The 19,825-nt window shown below is 37.6% G+C and overlaps 1 protein-coding gene across 7 annotated transcripts in view; it reads left to right on the forward strand.

The window, feature by feature from the left end:
- Nucleotides 1-19,825, forward strand: part of PPP4R4 (protein phosphatase 4 regulatory subunit 4) — a 108,308-nt gene that overhangs the window by 54,189 nt on the left and 34,294 nt on the right. For all 7 annotated transcript variants that reach the window (XR_009606553.3, XM_060620653.3, XM_060620652.3 and 4 more), the window contains 10 exons: nt 293-440; nt 947-1,020; nt 3,582-3,688; nt 4,503-4,610; nt 11,741-11,862; nt 14,294-14,416; nt 15,465-15,634; nt 15,971-16,090; nt 18,414-18,491; nt 19,204-19,287. Coding sequence is in view for 6 of the 7 variants with exons in the window: in XM_060620653.3 (XP_060476636.1) it covers nt 293-440; nt 947-1,020; nt 3,582-3,688; nt 4,503-4,610; nt 11,741-11,862; nt 14,294-14,416; nt 15,465-15,634; nt 15,971-16,090; nt 18,414-18,491; nt 19,204-19,287 (1,134 nt within the window). In the remaining variant the exon portion in view is untranslated. The remainder of the gene's footprint in view (nt 1-292; nt 441-946; nt 1,021-3,581; nt 3,689-4,502; nt 4,611-11,740; nt 11,863-14,293; nt 14,417-15,464; nt 15,635-15,970; nt 16,091-18,413; nt 18,492-19,203; nt 19,288-19,825) is intronic.

The following is a 19,825-nucleotide window of genomic DNA, read 5'->3' on the forward strand; positions in this document are numbered from 1 at the left end:
ATTATTAAAAGGTTTATATATATTTGTAATTTTCATTTAAAAAAAACAATGGAATGTGATTTTGTGAGTGCCTACAACATTTAAGCTTTTTGGTGGTCTAATGAGTTAAACAGTAAGGAGCAGATTAATAATAGTTTTCTTAAAGTAATAAGAGGAAGTGCATATCTTTAAAGGTCATATATAGTTATTTTGTGGACTCTGACTGTGTTTGGTTTCCATGACCTTGGATTTTTACAAATTAGAGTTTCTGATCTCGCCTCTGTGTAATAGCAAACTCTTTCTGATTACACAGGAAGTCCTGCATGTGGCGGGAGTGGAAATGCAGTTAACGGCTGCGGTGTCGTTCCGGACCATTCTACAGGAAGAATCAGTGTCAATTCATACATATGCCCACTCCTTCCTCCAAGTCATTCTGCTACATCTGGAGCACAGGGATGCAGGTCAGCAGCCTGGCTTGTTAGTTCTGTGCTTACTGTTTCCTGGAGGTGGCCGTAAGGCCTTTGGGATCTCATTAGCCTGATGAGCATAAGTGAATGAGGCTATCCTGCCCAAGATTTGACCATGAGTATGACTAAAAATAGCCATGGCTGTTTCCTTACAAACCCCGCAAAGTTTAGGATCCTAGAAAGCTGAAGACGCATTAATTTATCTTACGATCTGTAGTTACCTCTTAGAATTTTTGAATTTTACAATATTTATGTTTGTGTTATTATTGTACAGCAAAAATGACACATTTTGGCTGAAGGGTATTCCCTCCCCCATATTATTTTTAAAGATATAAATGTTCTCTAGATGTTGGCTAAAGCAAAAAAGAAAATAGAGGAACTTCTTAAAATAGCAATAAAAATAATTATACCCCGTTTTATGAAATAGTGCTGTCACTTGATGGCTGAGTTAAAACTAATTTGTGAGACTTTTTTTTTTTCTTTTTCCTTGTGTCAATCAGGTGTCAGCAATGCATGGTTGGAAACTCTTCTCTCTGTAATAGAAGTATTGCCCAAAGAAACCCTAAAACATGAGGTAATGCAACACACACACACACACACACACACACACACACACACACACACACACACATATTTTGGTAAGTGCTATTAAGTAAGTCACTCCAGGGGTTTTGTTTTTGTTTTTACTGAAAAGTGGTATTTAAAAAAAAGAATAAGGTCATTTCCCACTCTGAAAGCAACACATGTTCATTATAGAAAGTATGAGCAGCACAGAAAATAATAGGAAGAAAAATCGTGGTTCTGTACTTAGCCAAAATCTGAAAAATCATTTCAGATTTTTTCCCTGTATATGTTTTTTGTTTGCCATATTCATAATCATGTTGAATTTATATGTGATTGTTTTTCACTTAGGATTATTTTCCTATGTGTGTTAAACTCATTTGGTAGTAGCTACAAAATATTTTACTTGTTAAACATTTAAACCTGTTTTCAGTATTTTATTAATACAATGAGGCATTAGTAAACATCTCTGTAGAGCTTTTTCTGTTTTTCAGATAATTGTCTTTAAAAAAATTTTTTTTTGTGTTTATTTTTGAGAGAGAGAGCACGAGCAGGGGAGGGACAGAGAGGGGGGCACAGAATCCAAAGCAGGCCCCAGGTTCCGAGCTGTCAGCACAGAGCCCAACGCAGGGCTCAAATTCACGAGCTGTGAGATCGTGACCTGAGCCGAAGTAGGACACTTAGCCGACTGAGCCACCCAGGCGCCCCTCAGATAATTTTCTTAACTGTAGCTTCCAAAAAAGTGGAATTACTGGGTCAGAGGGCATTCAGATTCTTAAGGCTCTTACTGCAATATGTGAAAATGCCTGTGTCTGGACTGTTCTCACCAATAGCATTCCAGTGTAATTTGATGAGCCAAAAAATGGGATTATATTTTAATTTTAATTTTTTTTTTTTTATTATTACGCTGTTAAATATTTTCCCATATGTTTATATCAGTTCTATTCTTTTGGAATTGTCTGGTCATATCATTTGATCACTATTTATATGTACTATTTTTCAAGGTTTCCAATCCTTTGTTATGTTTGCTGCAAATATTGTTACTAGTTTGTTTGCTTTTTAATTTTTAACATTATTTAATATGCTCTCATCTAAAAGTTCTAGTAAATTAAAATGGGAGAATAAGAAAGTTAGAAAGGAAATTTATTCTGTAATGAAATGATTTTTCACTCTTTGAACATCGTCCGTAGATTCTTTTCAAATATGTCCTGGTTGAAAAAAGTAGCTCTCCGTTGAGGAAATGTCCTCTGTGTATTTCATGAAGCATTTTCGTCCTTCCTTTGCCCTCGTACAATTTGCGGTCCTATCTCAGTGCCAAAACACTAGCTCGAAAATGGGAAGATTTACCCCATTATGAGGATGTTTGTATACTTAGTGCCAAACATCTCGGTGATTAACAGATATTTAAATGTTGAACGTCATGTTGACATTTGTTGCTTCTATTTTTTGAAGGGTGCTATGTAGTAGAATGCAGTTTTTACTCCCGAATGCCATATATTATTTTATGTGATGTTTACGATTTTAAGCTTGCAGTTTATTTTGTTTCAGGTCTTTGAGTTTTAAATTATATGTATCATTATGCATTCAGCATTTCTGGCTTCTTTGTGGAGAGGAAAAAAACCAGTTGACCTTTTTATTAGAGTCATAGAGTTTCAGAACTTGGAGGGACCTTAGGGTGACAGTTTAATTTCCATTTTAAGTAGATGAGAAATCTTGGGATGAGAAATAAGAAACAGCAAGATTACTTGGACAGATTAAGAGCAGAGGCCAGAATCAGGATCTGATCTTCATAGTTCTTTATAATGTGTCATGCTGTTGAGTTTTTGGGTGCCCGGCGTGTACACAATACAATATCACACTTGGGTTATTGCAGATGTCAGAATTACTTAATAGAATCTATTTGAAGCTATAATGTTTTGTATCCCTTTAGGGTAAATATAAAAATTAATCTGTAGGGAACAAAAATTTCAGGCTGTCTGGTAATTTGCTTATTTTTCTTTTGAAGATGTGCATTTCAGTAATTACACTTTATGTGTACACAGATCATTACAGAATTCATCATAAGGTTTAATTCAGGTTTTGTGTACCTGCTTGTTGTTGTTTTTTTTTTTAATTTTTATTTTAACGTTTTTATTTATTTTTGAAAGAGAGAGACAGAGCATGAGCGGATGAGGGGCAGAGAGAGAGGGAGACAACAGAATCTGAAGCAGGCTCCAGGCTCTGAGCTGTCAGTACAGAGCCCGGTACAGGGTTCCAACCCACAAACCATGAGATCATGACCTGAGCGGAGGTCCGACGCTTGACTGACTAAGCCACCCAGGCACCCCTCCCCGCCCACCCCTCCCCCCGCCCCACCGGCCTGGTTGTTTTTTAATTATGTAATTTATCATCATCTTCCCTTTAATAACGCAGAAGGTCAACAAGGTGATTCAGGTTATAAGACACCTCAAATTATAACTCAGGTTTCTTAAAAACACTTAGGATCTTAAAATATTCCTTGAGGAAAATAGCTGACATTAGTGGCAAGAATATATAAAACTTTGTGAATTTGTTCTCTAAATATTTTCTCTTTAGATTTTGAACCCACTTGTTTCCAAGGCACAACTTTCCCAAACTGTCCAGTCTCGTTTAGTTAGTTGTAAAATTTTAGGAAAAATGACCAACAAATTTGATGCCCATACGTGAGTATTTGTATATAATTTTTTTGTCTACTTTATTCAATTAAATTCGATTTAAAATGTATGATGGTCGTGTGATTTACTATTATATTAGACTTACATTATGTTATTCCATACTACATACAAGTTTAGCTGTTTTAACTCTGTAGAATTCTTATAGTCTACTTAGTCTACTATTCAGATGCATTTCTTCTGATCTCATGGCTCTTCAAATCAACACGGTTAACTTTTTATATTTCTCATCTTAGCCTTCTCTGTCACACACTGAGTGTAGTTTTGAGCATAAAATGGTATTATTCTATAGACGTCAAAAACTGACCGTACATAAAGATAAGACTTTCTGATTTCTTCCATTATTGTTATAAATTCATTATTTTGGATAATTTATCTTATTTTGAGGCTTTATGGGGAATGTTTATAGTGTATATGCTCCTCTCTGCCCAGATGATAAATAACCAAGTGGAAAGAATGGAATGTTATATTAATTATGGCACAGAATAAAATATAAAGTTGAAGAGTATTTTGGTAGATAGTTGCTAGATATTCCACTTGCCTGTGTAACCTTTTATCTTAGCTAAGATGTTTAATTGTGAATCCAAAATTAGCCATTATTTTACAAAGATCCAATCATGTATATGATTTGCAAGTAACAGGAGATAACCTCCAAAGTTTAATGACATGTGAAAATCCACTCTAGACTATAAAGCTTTGTATTAAAATATATTTGTTATTAGGGTAAGCTAAGATTTTGATGATAACTGTTTGAAAATTTTAGTCTAAAATACCCACTTGCACGTTCCTTTCTTTGCCTTCTAAGCATTAAAAGAGAGATACTTCCTCTGGTAAAATCACTCTGTCAAGATGTGGAGTATGAAGTTCGATCTTGTATGTGTCGGCAATTAGAGAACATAGCTCAGGGCATTGGGTGAGTATCATTTCAATTCCTTGTGTCATATTCTTATTTCCGGATAGTCAGACATGCATATGTTGTGCCTGTGTGTTCCATGAAAGCATGCTTGTTGAAGGGCTAAAATTTATGTGAGTTTTAAAAATGATTGCAACAACAAGTACCTCCTGATGTGTCTGGATTAAAAGAGATTAGATTAAAGTGAAGTTGCTTAGCATTTACTTCATGTTAATTTCTTTCTTTCTCACCTTCACTGGCTTTAGTTAGCATCCAGATACCTAGATCCGAGAAGGGAAAATGTCCCAATATAAACCACGCTTGGACTATTGCAGTAGCATTCCTTTGGGCGAGCGACATATTATTGGGTCCTCTCAGATGGGCTTACTCAGTGGAAGTCTTTGTTTCCTGTATACTTTGGCATTTCCACTGTCTTTTCTTGCCTTTTGGTTGTGTGAGGTTCAGGAAGGAGATGCCTAGGGCTGATAGTCTCCTCTTCACCCATAAAAACTGATCTCATGTTAAGGTATGATATTAAAGGAAGTTTTATCTCAGAACCATCACGGGAAATAGTTTTTTTTTTTTTTTTTTTTTTTTAAAGGATCCTAAATTGATAGAAAAAACATTGAGACCTCTTATTTTTTAGTAGAAGTTGTACTGTTTTCACCTGGTTCTTTGTTTCACAAGCAAGGACAATCAGGTTGTTGCCATTTGTATAGTTCTTAACAACAACAAAAAAATGGGGCCAGTATTTAAGGCTTTTGGATGACTTCAGAATGTCATACAGATTCAGGTCCTCTGTCCTGTCCACCTTGCTGAATCAGAGGATTTAAGTGTTGTGTTAGAAGCTTAACAATGTAACAGAGTAATCCTTTCTCTAATTTTGATTTCAGAACTAGCTTCTTTCTGATAGATCTTCTTAGGCTAGGCTGACTCTGGATCATTGTGGACCATAAATAATTCAGTCTTGCCCAGTTCTGTGCAAGCCTTAATCACGATCAGAACCTATCAGGAGAATATATCATTGTCTTTTTGTATTCCATGTTTTGTCATCTGACATTTTGCCACTGTTAAAAACAGGCTGGTCAGATGTGTTCAAATTTGCCTTCTGAAAATTAATATAGAATTATTGCTTAAGGATTAATTTACAAAAGCAAAGCTAGAATCTACCTACCTTGTTAACTTAGAATTCACTCAAAAAATTAATTTGCCTGATTAAATTCATTTAATTTTGAATTCTCATGTACTATTAGAATGTAATCATAGGATTTTCATGGTATCCTGGCTAAAAACTACTATGATCTGATTCATATTTTTTATTCTCTCTTTGATCAATATATAAAACTAAAGAGATGTATACAGTTTTTTTCTTTTGGCATTGGAAATTAGGACTTTTGTTAAGCTCTGATAACCACCAACAGGAATTTTCTACACACAAGGCTAGGAGAAGCCCTGAGATGAGTGAAAGGAGGTGGGAAGAGATATTTCCGAGACTGCTGCTGATTTAAGAGAGAGGCTGCCCACTACTCTGCTGGGAGTTGTGGTCTAAGGCACTTGGGAATAGGAAGTACTGGGAATAGGGCCCAAGAACAGTACAGACTTGGGTTTGTAGTTTTGTATTTGTTGTGGCTGGCAGGGGAGCAATTACTGACCACTTTAGTTTAATCAGAAATGAGCACCAGAAATTGTTCTTCATTTAATAAGATGATCAGGAAGAAAAATTAAGAGATTCTTGTCCAGCTGGCATATCCATAAGAACTGAAGTCTGCATAACACTAGAAAACTAACTATGGATTGTGCACTAGCTTGGGATCAAAGAGGACAGTTCTTAGAATAATCAGATGAATAGTGAATAGTATAACGAAGAGGTCGTGCACATGTGTTTGCAGGAAAACAACCGTATGGAATAGACCTCTATACAGGGATGACTAAAGAGAAGAAAGAAACAAATGTGGAATCTACAAAAAGATTCTTCAGTGTTGGAGGGAAGAACATACAGTGCTCAGATAGGAAATAAAGAATATACTTTTGTAAATGAATTAAAATTTTTTTAACGTTTATTCATTTTTGAGAGACAGAGAGTGAGTGGGGAAGGGGCAGAGAGCGAGGGAGGCACAGAATCCGAAACGGGCTCCAGCACAGAGCCCGACGTGGGGCTTGAACTCACAAACTGCAAGATCATGACCTGAGCCGAAGTCAGTCGCTTAACCGACTGAGCCACCCAGGTGCCCTGGAAGAATATACTTTTGAAGAAATTGATCAAATCTCTGGTGACATGACAAGTAAGATAACCTGAAAATTCCCCCATTATTAACGTATGACAAAATTTCAACATCCATTCATGATAAAAACTCTCAGGAAGCTAGGGGTGAAGGGGACTTCCTCAATCTGATACAGGCATGTATGAGAAACCTACAGCTAACGTCATAATTAATGGTAGATATTGAATGCTTTTTCCTTAAGGTACGAACAGGTCGAGGATAGTTTTTATCACTTCTGTTCAACACTGTATGGGATGTCCTAGCTATTGAAATAAGGCAAGAAAACAAAAATCTTAAAGGTCTAAAGATCTGAAAGGAAAAAGTAAAATGATTTCTTTTTTTTTTTTTTAATTTTTTTTTTTAACGTTTATTTATTTTTGAGACCGAGAGAGACAGAGCACGAATGGGAGAGGGGCAGAGAGAGAGGGAGACACGAATCAGAAGCAGGCTCCAGGCTCCGAGCCATCAGCCCAGAGCCCGATGCGGGGCTCGAACTCACAGACCGCGAGATCGTGACCTGAGCCGAAGTCGGACGCCCAACCGACTGAGCCACCCAGGCGCCCCAAATGATTTCTACTTGTAGATGACAGAACGGTTTACATAGAAAAATCCTCAGTAATTTACAATGATTTCTACCTGTAGATGACATCACTGTTTACGTAGAAAATCCTCAGTAATTTACAAAACAACTATTAGAACTAATTAATGGATTTAAAGATGTTTCAGGATACATACAAAAATAGATACGGATAAGTGGAACAGAAGAGAGTACAGAAATAGACACACATATATATGTGGCCAATTGACTTTCAACAGAATGCCAAAGCAGTTCAAGGAGGAAAATCTCTTCAAAACACAGTACTGGGATAACTGGATATTCATGAGAGAAAAAAAAATGAACATTAATTCTTATCTCACACTGTACGTAAAGACTAATTTGAAACTTATCACATTCCTGAATATTATCAAATCAACAACCTTCCAATCTCCCATGATATAATACTGCTAGTTGGCATTTACTTCAGAGCTAAACATCTTTAATATGGCCTAGCCATTCCACTTTTAATTATTTACCCAAGAGAAGTGAAGATATATCCATAACAAGAGCTGTGTTAGATACACATGCTTATAGTAGCTTTATTTGTAACACCCAAACTGGAACAATCCAGATGTCTACTGATCGACGAAAGGAAAAATAAAATACGGTATGTCCATACAGTGGAGTACTATTTAGCAAGAAAAAGGAATGTCATGCCGTTACATGCAGTATAACAGCATATGGATATGTCTCAGAATCAGTACGTTAAGGGAAGCGAGCCAGATACAAAAGGAGTATATACAGTATGATAAATACAAACTACAGTGACAAAAAGCAGATCCATGATTGCTTTTGTCAGAGGCAGATTGTAGAATTCAGACATAATGGGACTGATGATTGGTTCTTGTCCTCTGCCCATGAGTTTTGTCTTCTGTCAGATTGGAAGGGCGTTGATGTAGGGGAGGGCTGAGCAACTTTATCTTCTTAACAAAGAGATGGAGATGATTGGGTCCCCAGTATTTCTTTCAGCCTAGGCTCCTTAAAAAGGCCGGTGGAAAAGGCACAAACAGATGAGAAGTTTCCTTGAGTTGCTGTTGCTGACCTGGCCAACCGTGGAACTCAGGATCGTCCTTCATCGGTACTTAGTTTGATCAGGTTGCTACCATCAGGTGGCACCAAATCATGGCCAGCACCTGGGTAGATTTGGATCACACAGCGAGACCCCAGAATTCTAGGTTGGCTATCTGGGCAAGCTTGCTTATTTCATTCATCTTGCTATCCCTCACCCTGTATTTTACATACCCTGCCTTCTGATGTCATGGAAAGGTTAGGTTATAATTATTAGCATGTTGGCTGATAAGACTGGACTCCTACACAAATAATAGAATCAGGCCGTCCCCAGATTTTTGTTCTGAATCCTTATATGCCAAAGGCATTTTTAGTACAAAGGATAATGACCTACAATTCTGCCCTAGCCAGAGTGGAGTTTGCATATGAAGTCAAGAAAAGGATATTCTCATAAATATACCAGCACAGGCAGTGTATAGCCCACATCTGCTTCTTGAAGAAGGTACTCAGCCCTAATCCAGCTTGTTTAGAGGAACTAATGAGAGAGTATTTGCATCTTACATGTGTGGGTCTGCCACGATGCCTTATTTTTACTTTTATAATGCGACAGACAGGCAAAGAAAACAATATACTTCATAAAGAAGAAATGTAAGTGTCCAATAAATGTACTCAATCTCATTTAGTTGTTGAGAGATCTATGCATTTAATGAATATGCATTGAGCACCTACCATAAGCTATGGATTACATATGGATGATGTAATAATGAAAAAGATACAGTCCTGTCGTCCAGGTGCTTGGAGTTTGACCAGAGATGCAGTCAAGTAGACAGACAGTTACTGAATAATATGTGATACTTACAAAACAATAGTGAAATGCTCCTTTTACCAATGAAATCAGAAAAGTTAATGATAAATCTTTAGTGCTAGCAAAGACACAGGAAATATCTTCGTGTCCTACTGGGAGAAGCATAAACCTAGAATCTTTTTGAATTCTATTATATACACAGAATTTTTGCTGATATTTTACCTGTATTATTCCATTTTTAGAGATAAGTATAAAGAATCAGTGTATATCAAAATTTATGAATAACATTAGTATACACTTAGATAATATTTACCATGTGTGAGACACTCTTCTAAGCACTTGTGTGAGCTTAATACCCTCACAATCATCTGTTGGATGGATAGTAATTGTTCCTTTTTTACAGATGAGGAAGCTGAAGCCCAAAGAGGATGTATATAATAACATCAACAGGATAGAAGCCTGGAGGCCATACATTATCAGAAACTTTCAAAGTTTCTTTAAGTAGAAGGTTATAGGTTATCTATTTTTATATAGCTCTTATGTTTTTTAAAATTTTGATAACATATAAAAGCGATCTTTTAATACATAGTGCCATAGTGTTTAGTGGCTTTAACGTAGTTGAAAATGAGAAATCCCCGTTGGTGTTGGTAGGTTGAAACTGACATGTCCTTATTGCCACTGATGATACACAGATTTGATTTTTTCACTTTGCCTTTTCAGCATTAAGAAATCATTGTGCAGCTATTAAAGACCTTTTGATTCTGATTGTTTTTATCTTTAATACCCAGATATAATTAAGTTGGGTTTGCATCAGTATACCACTCTTGGGGGGAAAAGTCATTTGAAAGATTGAATGGAAGTAACTTTTGCCTGTAAATAGGGATGAGATCTTTAGCTTAAACTACCGTCTTTCATTCTTAATAAACTCAAGGTTTTCAACAGCATGCAAATATGTTCTGAATTGATATAAAACATATTAGTTTCATGGGTACAACATGAGTCAGTATACATTGCAAAACGATTATCGGAGTAAGTCTGGCTACCCCTGTCCCCTTACGCAGTTACGGAATTTTTTTCTCTTATGACTTTTAAGATTTACTCTCTTAGCAACTTTCAAATATACAGTACGGTATTGTTAACTATAGTCACTATGCTGTACAGCACATCCCCATGGCTTATTTATTTAATAACTGGAAGTTTGTGCTTTTGACCACCTTCCCCCCTTTCATAGATTAATTTCTTAGAAACAGTTTTTGGCTCTCTGATCGCGCAAGTCCTTAGAGCCGGTACTCTCCAATAAGGTAGCCGCTAGCCATGTTTGGCTATTTAAATTCAGTAAAATGAAGTTAAAACTTCAGTTCCTCAGTTATGCTGACCTTATTTTATTTATTAAAAAAAATCTTTTTTAATGTTATTTCTGAGACAGAGAGAGACAGAGCATGAGTGGGGGAGGGGCAGCGAGAGAGGGAGACACAGAATCCGAAGCAGGCTCCAGGCTCTGAGCTGTCAGCACAGAGCCTGACGCGGGGCTCGAACTTGCAAACCGTGAGATCATGACCTGAGCCAAAGTCGGACGCTGAACCGACTGAGCCACCCGGGCGCCCCTACTGACCTTATTTTACATGCTCAGTAGCCACGTGTGGCCACAATACAGTTTGTAAACATTTCCCTCATAGCAGAAAGTTCTGCTTGAGAGCGTTGTCTTAGAGTCTTTGTGCTCTGCCCTAAATCTTTTCAGGTTTTCTGCAACTCTCAGTGACTTTCTCATTCTCTATCAAATTATAATTCATGCCGTCTTCCATCACGTGTCTAGGAAGGACACATGATAATGCATCACATTATAAGTCTCCCTTATCAGCACGGGTCATTGTAGTAGCATCTCATTTTGGTGAATGAGGAGTGGCTGATTAAAGTATCTAATGAGAACCATTGATAATTGTATTATAAATGTTGTATATGCCCTGAAAGCATGGGTATTGTGTTTCATTCTTTCAGAGAGAGCGTCTAGTGTCCTGTATCATTCTTCTATGTAGGAATTAGTTACTGTAATGTTGTATTTTAGGTGAATGAAAAAATAATGCAGCCCTTGAAATCTAGATAAAAAGATTTTGTTAAGGTATCTGTGGTTGCTACTGTTAGGTTTTTCTGGCTAGTCCAGATCATTTGCTGATGTTGCTTAAGATGGAAAACTTTTACAGTATATAAAGTTTAATATAAACTTCTAGTCATTAAGATCTCTGCAGGTAATAATATTATCCTGGTGGAAGTAGAATTGATTTAAGTAATTAGACAATTACAGTTAATGTTTCTTATGTTTATATCATGCTTTCCAGCCAGATTGCAAGCTTCTGGAGAGCAGGAGCCGGATCTTTATGATTTTTCCTGTTCTCTGCAGTACCTGGCCCCGTGACTTTCACTTCATAAGTTCTTGCTATAATTCATTGAATTGATTTATTTTCTTCTATTGCTTCTTGTGCAGGACAGAACTTACAAAAAGCGTGGTGCTCCCTGAGCTAATAGAACTCTCCAGGGATGAAGGCAGCAGTGTGCGGCTTGCTGCTTTCGAAACTTTGGTTAATCTGCTTGACGTGTTTGACACAGGTAAATCTTCCCGCGGACACACCTTTGCTTCTGAAAGCAGTGTTTTCCCCGGTTTTGTAACTGATAGGGAGTGAAGAAAGATAAGGGATAGAATTCCTTATGTTGTTTTATGATGAACATTAAGCCTCCCTTCCTCTCTGTCTCTTTCTGGTTCTTTCTCTTGTGGCACCTTCTCTGTGGCTGCTTTTACCTTCCTGGCATCCTGTGTTACTGCATGTTCCATGCCTCTCTCTTTTCGCTCATCCATGTTTAACTGCCTTGTGTGGGGAGATAAGAATTGGTTTGGTAATTAGCCTTTAACTTGTTTAACTAATTGACTCTAGGAAAGATGTTGACTAAAGCAGTAATATTCCTTCCTTAATATTTTAATGCTAGAAATCTCATGGCCGTGGGGAGGAAAACTTTGGGATGAGGTGTTTGAGTGGAATGGGTAAGGAGGTATTTCTTCGTGTTGTGCCAGTCAAATCACAAAGACATCACAGAGACAATTAGCTCCTCTGTGAGTATATGACTAGACTTTTGACGAATGCTGGAGATTAATTTATCAGTAAACATTAACCATTTTGTGGTAAAATTTGGAGGAGTAAATGTCAAGTACTTGGGTGCGAAACTCTATTGTGTAAATTATAGGATTATGTTTACTTGGATTAACAACATTTTACCCTGAACTAGGAGAGCCTCTTAAAGATTATTGCAGTGTGGCCAATAATTATGTATGATTGTTCCAGAATAATCATTCAGCCTATATGATGAGCCAGAGGAGTAAGAACTATAATACATGAAAATAGATGAGTGAGTGAATCTCCTTGTCCTAATGATGAGGCACCCCTGGGCATTCAGTCTAGGAGCCTTGGCCCCCTCCTTGCTCTCTCCCCTCACTGTCCACAACTCGGTTGTGAACAGATCTGGGCGTAACCTATGTTCACGGTTTTCCCTGCCATTCCTTCAGGGAATATCATTCCAGTACCACTTGTCATTCCCTTAGCACGTGAAATTCGCTCACACCTCCAGCCTTTCTGCATATTCATTTTTCTCCCTGTGTTTTCTCCCTTCTGTTTTCCTCCTAACCAACTTCCTTCAGTGCTCATTGCAAATACAGTCTCCTCTCTGATTATCTCTGTAAATGTCTTATGCCTGGGGTACACCAACTGTGGTCTGCAGGCCAGATCCTGCTGCTGCCTGCTTATGTAAATAAAGTTTATTGGAACCTAGCCATGCCCACGTGGCTCTGTATTGTCTGCAGCTGATTTTGGGCCCTAGCAGCAGAGTCGTTACGACAGATACACTGTGAGGCCTAGAACGTTTACAAAAATTGCAGACCCGCGCCTTATACCAACTATGAGAATAGCGATCACGTCGTCTTGTGATAGTTTTTGTGTTTGGCTTCTTTGCTGGTGTGAGTTTCTCAAGTTCAGACCGTTTATTCTCATCCCTCTACTTCTACTTAGGATAATGCGTGTTCTGTACGGAAAACAGTGAATGTCTAATAAATGTCATTTAGTTAAAATGGTAGATGTGGTCCTGAAACGTAATGATAGTAACAGTCATAATAATACCAATAAACCTGTTGCAGCATTTTGCTTAGTCTTGTCAGACCCTTAATAGCGATTCCTTTCTGACAGTTTAAGAGAATTATGGGAAATTCAGAGTATTTAGAATCAAGATGTAAATGTCGGTGGGATATATGAGAAATTTATAATCTAAGCAGACACACTTAAAATATGGATTAACTTCTTAAAAAAAAGTTTTTTTTAATGTTTATTGTTGAGACAGAGACAGAGCGCGAGCAGGGGAGGGGCAGAGAGAGAGGGAGACACGGAATCCGAAGCCGGCTCCAGGCTCTGAGCTGTCAGCACAGAGCCTGATGCCGGGCTCGAACTCACAAACCGTGAGATCGTGACCTGAGCCGAAGTCGGATGCTCAGCCATCTGAGTCGCCCAGACGCCCCCACAATATCAATGAACTTCTTAAGGAAGTGCCATATAAGTAAAAGTGGAGAAATTCAATAAACAGGACATATTATAAGCTAACAATTTCAGTCAGAAAAAGCTGCCCCCTGGCGTGAGTTACGCGCTAACACGTGAGACCTGCGGCCTGAGCCTGCTGGTCCTCCGTTCACGTCCGCGGTGTTGGGGTTCTGTAGTTATTCGGCCTCCAAGCCTCAGTCCTCAAAGCTCTTTAGCCTGTAAGCACTCTTGACATGTGGTCCCGGTGGCCGTCCACGAGTCCGAGCCCCTGAGCCTGGCGTGAAAAGGTTTTGCCGATCTCAGCCCTCTTCTTGCTACTTCCGCGACCAGGGCTTGCCGACGTGTTCCGTGGCCGTGTGGCCAACCCGGCGACTTTCCTTTCTGGAATCTGTATGTATGCATTTCTCCATGTGCAGCGTGGGCAACTAGATCTAAAGTCTGTTTTGTTTTGTTTTGTTTTCCAGATGACAGAAGTCAAACTATCCTTCCCTTAGTGAAATCATTTTGTGAAAAATCTTTCAAAGCGGACGAATCCATTCTTATTTCCTTATCTCTCCATTTAGGAAAACTATGCCATGGACTCTATGGTATGATAGACCCTGAGAATTTCAAGATTGTGGATAATTTTTTCCCTTTGTCTTCTGCCTCAGCCACTTGACTGCAGCTCCTCAGTTGTGAAACCTATCCTTTAAGGGTGTAAAATCTTAAGAAGTCTTAGATTTTTGGTAGCATAATCTAGAGCACATTTAAGAATGACTTTTTCCCTAACAGAACCTATTTGAAAGAACAGTGACCGAAAGAAGTAGTCATGGCCCTTTAAATCTCTGAATAGTTTATATTCATATAAAATATGGTATCGGTTGGCATATGATGTAGTTATATTAACTATTGGTGCATAGCAAGTATACACTTATTAACTATTTGTTGGGTAATTAATATATCATGTGAGCAGTTCAGCTTAGAATTTAGAATAATACTCATAACCTGGCATTTTGAACATATTACTCGGTTCTTAGCTTCCTATAATAATGTAATCATAAATTAAGTTATAGCCATCTGCTATACTAAAACATTTTTCAGCAGGTATATTATAGACTTTTAATTGGCCGTTGAAAATAAGGTTTGCAGTATATGATGAGTTCCTAGCTCTCTAAGATCATTTATTAATGTGGAACGAGTCTTTGGATCAGAAATATTTAGAGTTTACTTTGCCATCTTTTAGGTTGAGTTTTTAAACTCTTTTCTCTGCAGATACACACACATGTCTTTTCTGCAGGCAATTTTAGAATATTTACCAGAAGTAAATTGCAGTAATGGTCCTTACATATTATTATTGTAGTGACTCGTCGGTGGTCTGTAGTGTGATACGTGCTGCAGACATTCAGTCGTCATTCCTGCATTGCATAGTTTATACTGTTAAAATTAAAGTGTTATTAAAATCAACATAAGGTGAAACAATAGACCCATTGAATTTCTCCATAAGAGGTACTCTTTCCTCACTGTTGCTTTTATTTATGGTCTTTAACGGTTTACTTGAGTATTTGGTTCCCGTTACGTAAGTGTTGTATTTTGCTTTTCTCTCTCTATTTTTGTTTTCAGTGAAAATGTTGAACAAAGGTTTTACATTTGTTTTAGGAATTCTTACTCCAGATCAACACTTGAGATTTTTGGAGTTTTATAAGAAACTGTGTACGCTGGGTTTGCAACAAGAAAACGGACACAATGAAAATCAGATTCCACCCCAAATCCTAGAGCAGGAGAAGAAATATATTTCAGTACGGAAGAACTGTGCTTATAACTTTCCGGTAATAGATTATGTATTTGTACTGACAAAAGGTTTTGATGATAACTTTAAAATATCTGAATAGATAGCATTAAAAACCATGGCCATTTATGACCCTGCTGCTTAGCCTTACGTGTGGTGTAGACAGTAGGTCCTGAGTAATATTAGTATAACTTATATTTAACTTTGTGTGTAAAGTAGAGCCATCTGCATGCATTTGGATCTTCCAAATGTGATTTCCACCTGAATTATTATGTAGAGGACATGATTTCAATTGAAATGAAATGATTGTAATATTAGGTATTGATGCACGTTTTTCTCTCCTTCCCACTCATCTTCTCCCTTCCACCTCCACCAGGCCATGATTGTTTTTGTTGATCCTAAAAACTTCCACATGGAACTCTATTCTACATTCTTCTGCCTTTGTCATGACCCCGAAGTACCAGTCAGATACACTATTGCCATTTGCTTTTATGAAGTAAGTGTGAAGAAGTGTTAGCATTTGACGTTTGTTAATTCCACCTATGTATGCTAGATGAGTTTTGGATATTGTGTACGCTTCTGTTTATAAAGATTTATTATATGATATGGGCTCCATATCACTTTCATATTTGAGTCCTAACTGTTATTTTAAAATTTCCATAATTCTCTTTTTAGTATGTTGACAGAAGTCATTTACATAAGCACATTATATTCATTTACCATTTATTGATCCATTCATTCAGCGTACCTCTATTAAGTGCCGACTTTAAGCCAGACATTGTGGTGTGAATACGGGTATCTTTGGTTTGGAAGTAAAACCAGGTTTTATATGCCTTACGATATTAATATTTAACTTTGCATCTAAACTCAAGAACTTGAGAGTAAACGGAAAATCGAGTGACAGGTTATTTATTGCTTTTCGTGCAAATGGATCACGTTTTATGAACATACCTGTTAGGTTCAGCTGTTATAACTCTCTTGAGTGGAAGAAGCAAAAGTGAATTTAAACGTTTCCGATGGATGTAATTGACTTCTTAACCCTAGAGGTTGAAATCTGGATACGTGTCTTGGGTGATCCCAGGAAGCACGTGTATGCTTACATAGTGGCAGTAAGCACGTATAAACTGTAAGTTGTCAACTTCCAAATATAAATGTCTCTTTGTAAATGGCACAATAAAATATTTCCTGTCTTCACAAGAGGTATCTAAATATTCTTACTCTCAGTGAGAATATTTCAGCCCCTTCCTTGCACTGGGTTCCTACATCAGAGCATTGTTTGATTAGCTATAAGCACACGAGGAATCTGTAGCATCATGATTATGTTGCTTGAGACTCTTGATTGTTGGGTGATAGTATTCTTTTGAATAACACTTTTTCTGGGGTGACGAAACGTTCATTGTGCAAAATCTAGGAAATATTGTCTTTCAATGGTGTAACTAATTAAAATACTTCCAGTGTTGCACAGTATGTTTTGGAGGATGGGACGGGACAGAGGGCACTGGCCGGCTGAGTGAAATCTCTGTCTCCAGTGCGCCTTAAGTGAGCATTTATTTAGTCTTGGTTACCGTGCATGCTTGTAGTTATTAGAAACCAGAGATGGTTTCATGAGGTTTGTGTCTGAGAACGCAATGTTTATGTAATGTTAGAGCTTTTACTTATTTTTATCTTTATCCCTTTAAAATTTCATCGTTATTTGTGTTTTGTAGTGGACATCACATGTTAGCGCCAGAGAGAGAAACATCTTGAAATGGGTACATAAAAATATTTCACTGGTAGGAGTGAGTCTGGCAGTTGTTGATCTAGCTATTTGCTGGGTGGCTAGTTGCCATGTTCCCTCAGTCATACCATGTAGGTAGGCTGTTCACGATACTCTATTCCAAAAATGAATTGTTAGTCTGGGTTTGTCCTTTTGAGCAGTGAAAATCCGCTGGTGAGTTTAAGTTTTCCTCACAGGGTTGTTGTTAAATTCTGATAATTACTTTCCTATATCCTAACTTTATTCTTGTTTTTCAGAAAAATAGTATTTTGAAAATATTCTGAACGAGTCAGAAACAACCCTGTAGAGCAGAGGTTTTTAAAATACTTCCCCCACCCCCTCCTGCCCATTGAAATCTTACCCAGAAGCCCAATACATAGAAAGAAAGAAAGAAAGAAAGAAAGAAAGAAAGAAAGAAAGAAAGAAAGAAAGAAAAAGAAAGAAAGAAAGAAAAGTAGAAGCTGGTGGATTTATCATTGTGAGTTCTGTTTTTGTCTGGAGGAGGAAAAAAACCCAAACCTGTTCACAGGGGAGTTTAGCTTAGACCCTTCCAGCTCCTTTTGTGCTGATCAAAGTCTTTGATGGGAAAAGTCTTTGATGTCTTGCTTGCTTGGGACTCCCCTCTGTCCGTGTCACACAGACCTTCCCTAGAACTTGCCCTCTTTAGGAGGTGCTGAGCCAGGGCGAATGCTCATGTGCCTGCACTATCCTGGGAGACCTCGTTGGCCGCTGTAAGACTTTAAAATATGAGCTGGAGGCATCCATGGGCTTATTGCTTATGATACGGAAATTATGACTCTGATAAATCCTACATTTGCTGCGCCCATGTGGGCACTTACTTGCCGATTCTCACGTGTCCACACTCCAGAGTGTCATAAAGGAGACTAAAAAGCTGGTTTTGTATGCAATTAATTTCTCTAGAAATCTAATTTTTATATGTATGTTGTAACCTAGTCTCATTTCAGAAGAAGTATCTAACAGGGATGTATTTTGTAAAATTATTATTATAACCTTTAGATGTCTAGTAGTTTTAAATCTGAGAGACTTTATCGCTGCATTTTAGGTCTCTAAACTTCTGAATTCTGGAGTATATTTAATACATAAAGAACTGATAACATTATTACAAGATGAATCACTGGAGGTAATATCTTCTTACTCCTTGGTTTTTACTTCTTTTATGTTAAGTCTGAATATTTCAATGCCCTTTCCCTGCCTCCTTCTTAAGAATTGCATGAATTCTTTTAGCTGGCAATCCCCAAAAGTGTTAAGACAATGTACCATTGTATCATAGACTGGAAATTGAGATCTTTAAAAACAATTACTAGGTTTTTAAAATACGTACATATATTTGCTTATTAAGGAAAATTTAGGAAATGCCAAAAAGTAGACAGACAAAAGAATACCTTTAGTTCCAGCCGCTGTTACTGTTTTGTTGTAGTTTAAAAATTTCCTACTTTTTTCTGTGAAGAGGTTTTTATTTTCCACAATCGGAATCGTACATTCAATGTTATCTCTTTTTCTCTTAGCATTGTTTGGGGAGTATACTTGTGGAAACTTTGCAGTACTTTATGTTGATGATGCATTCAGTATATCCTGTTCACTCAAATGAGTACGGGCTTGTCAAAGCTCAACTCCTCAATATTTAGTCGTTGCAGAGGGTGTTCTCTAACTTCAATTGCTTTTTAAAAGTCGAGAGGCAGGTTTTCAGCATGTTGGTTGTGTAGAAGTGGCTGTCTCCGATCTAGACTATTTGAACAGTATCGAGAGACAGATACAGAGATGGACGTATGAAACTAATCCAAGACTAGAAAAACAGTAATTGCCATAAAAGTAACTAATATCTCTATTAAAAGGTACTAGATGCTCTCATAGATCATCTTCCAGAAATCCTTGAACTTATGTCTACCGGTGGAGAAAGCAGTGTTCAAGAAAATAAGGTAAACGTCCTGTATCAAAGAAGTTCCTGAATGTTATAAATACGATCTCACTCCGCAGAGTTGTTGTAGGGAACAAGGAGAGAACGTATGGAAAATATTTAAAGTAGTGTCTGCCCCATATTAACAAGTGCTTAGTAAATGTCTCTTGGAGCTTCAACAGCCTGAATTTCCTCTCCAATTCTTGTATTACCATGATTCTTACTGCCCTTGGAGGTTACGTTCACATTTTCAGTTTTTATTAGCATTAATTATTATTCCAAGAACAGCATCTGGTGAGGACAGGAGAGAAGGAATTTGGAAGGTCACAATTTTCCAACAGTGAAGTAGAACAAATTTTACTTTTGTCAGAGGGATTGTGAGTCCCATTCTCTATTTCAGAATTTCGTTTCCAGTAACTGTTCATTTTACTCATGGAATTTTTAAAACATACTGACTTGAATTTGCCAGATAACGGTCTCCCTGTGACAACCGAGAGCCTAAGTTGTGAAGTGAGCGAGAATGTCCCTCTCCCCAGTGTGTTGTAAGACTGAAGAATTCG

Source organism: Panthera onca, chromosome B3 (assembly GCF_046562875.1).
Source record: "Panthera onca isolate mPanOnc1 chromosome B3, mPanOnc1 haplotype 2, whole genome shotgun sequence".
NCBI lineage: Eukaryota > Metazoa > Chordata > Mammalia > Carnivora > Felidae > Panthera > Panthera onca.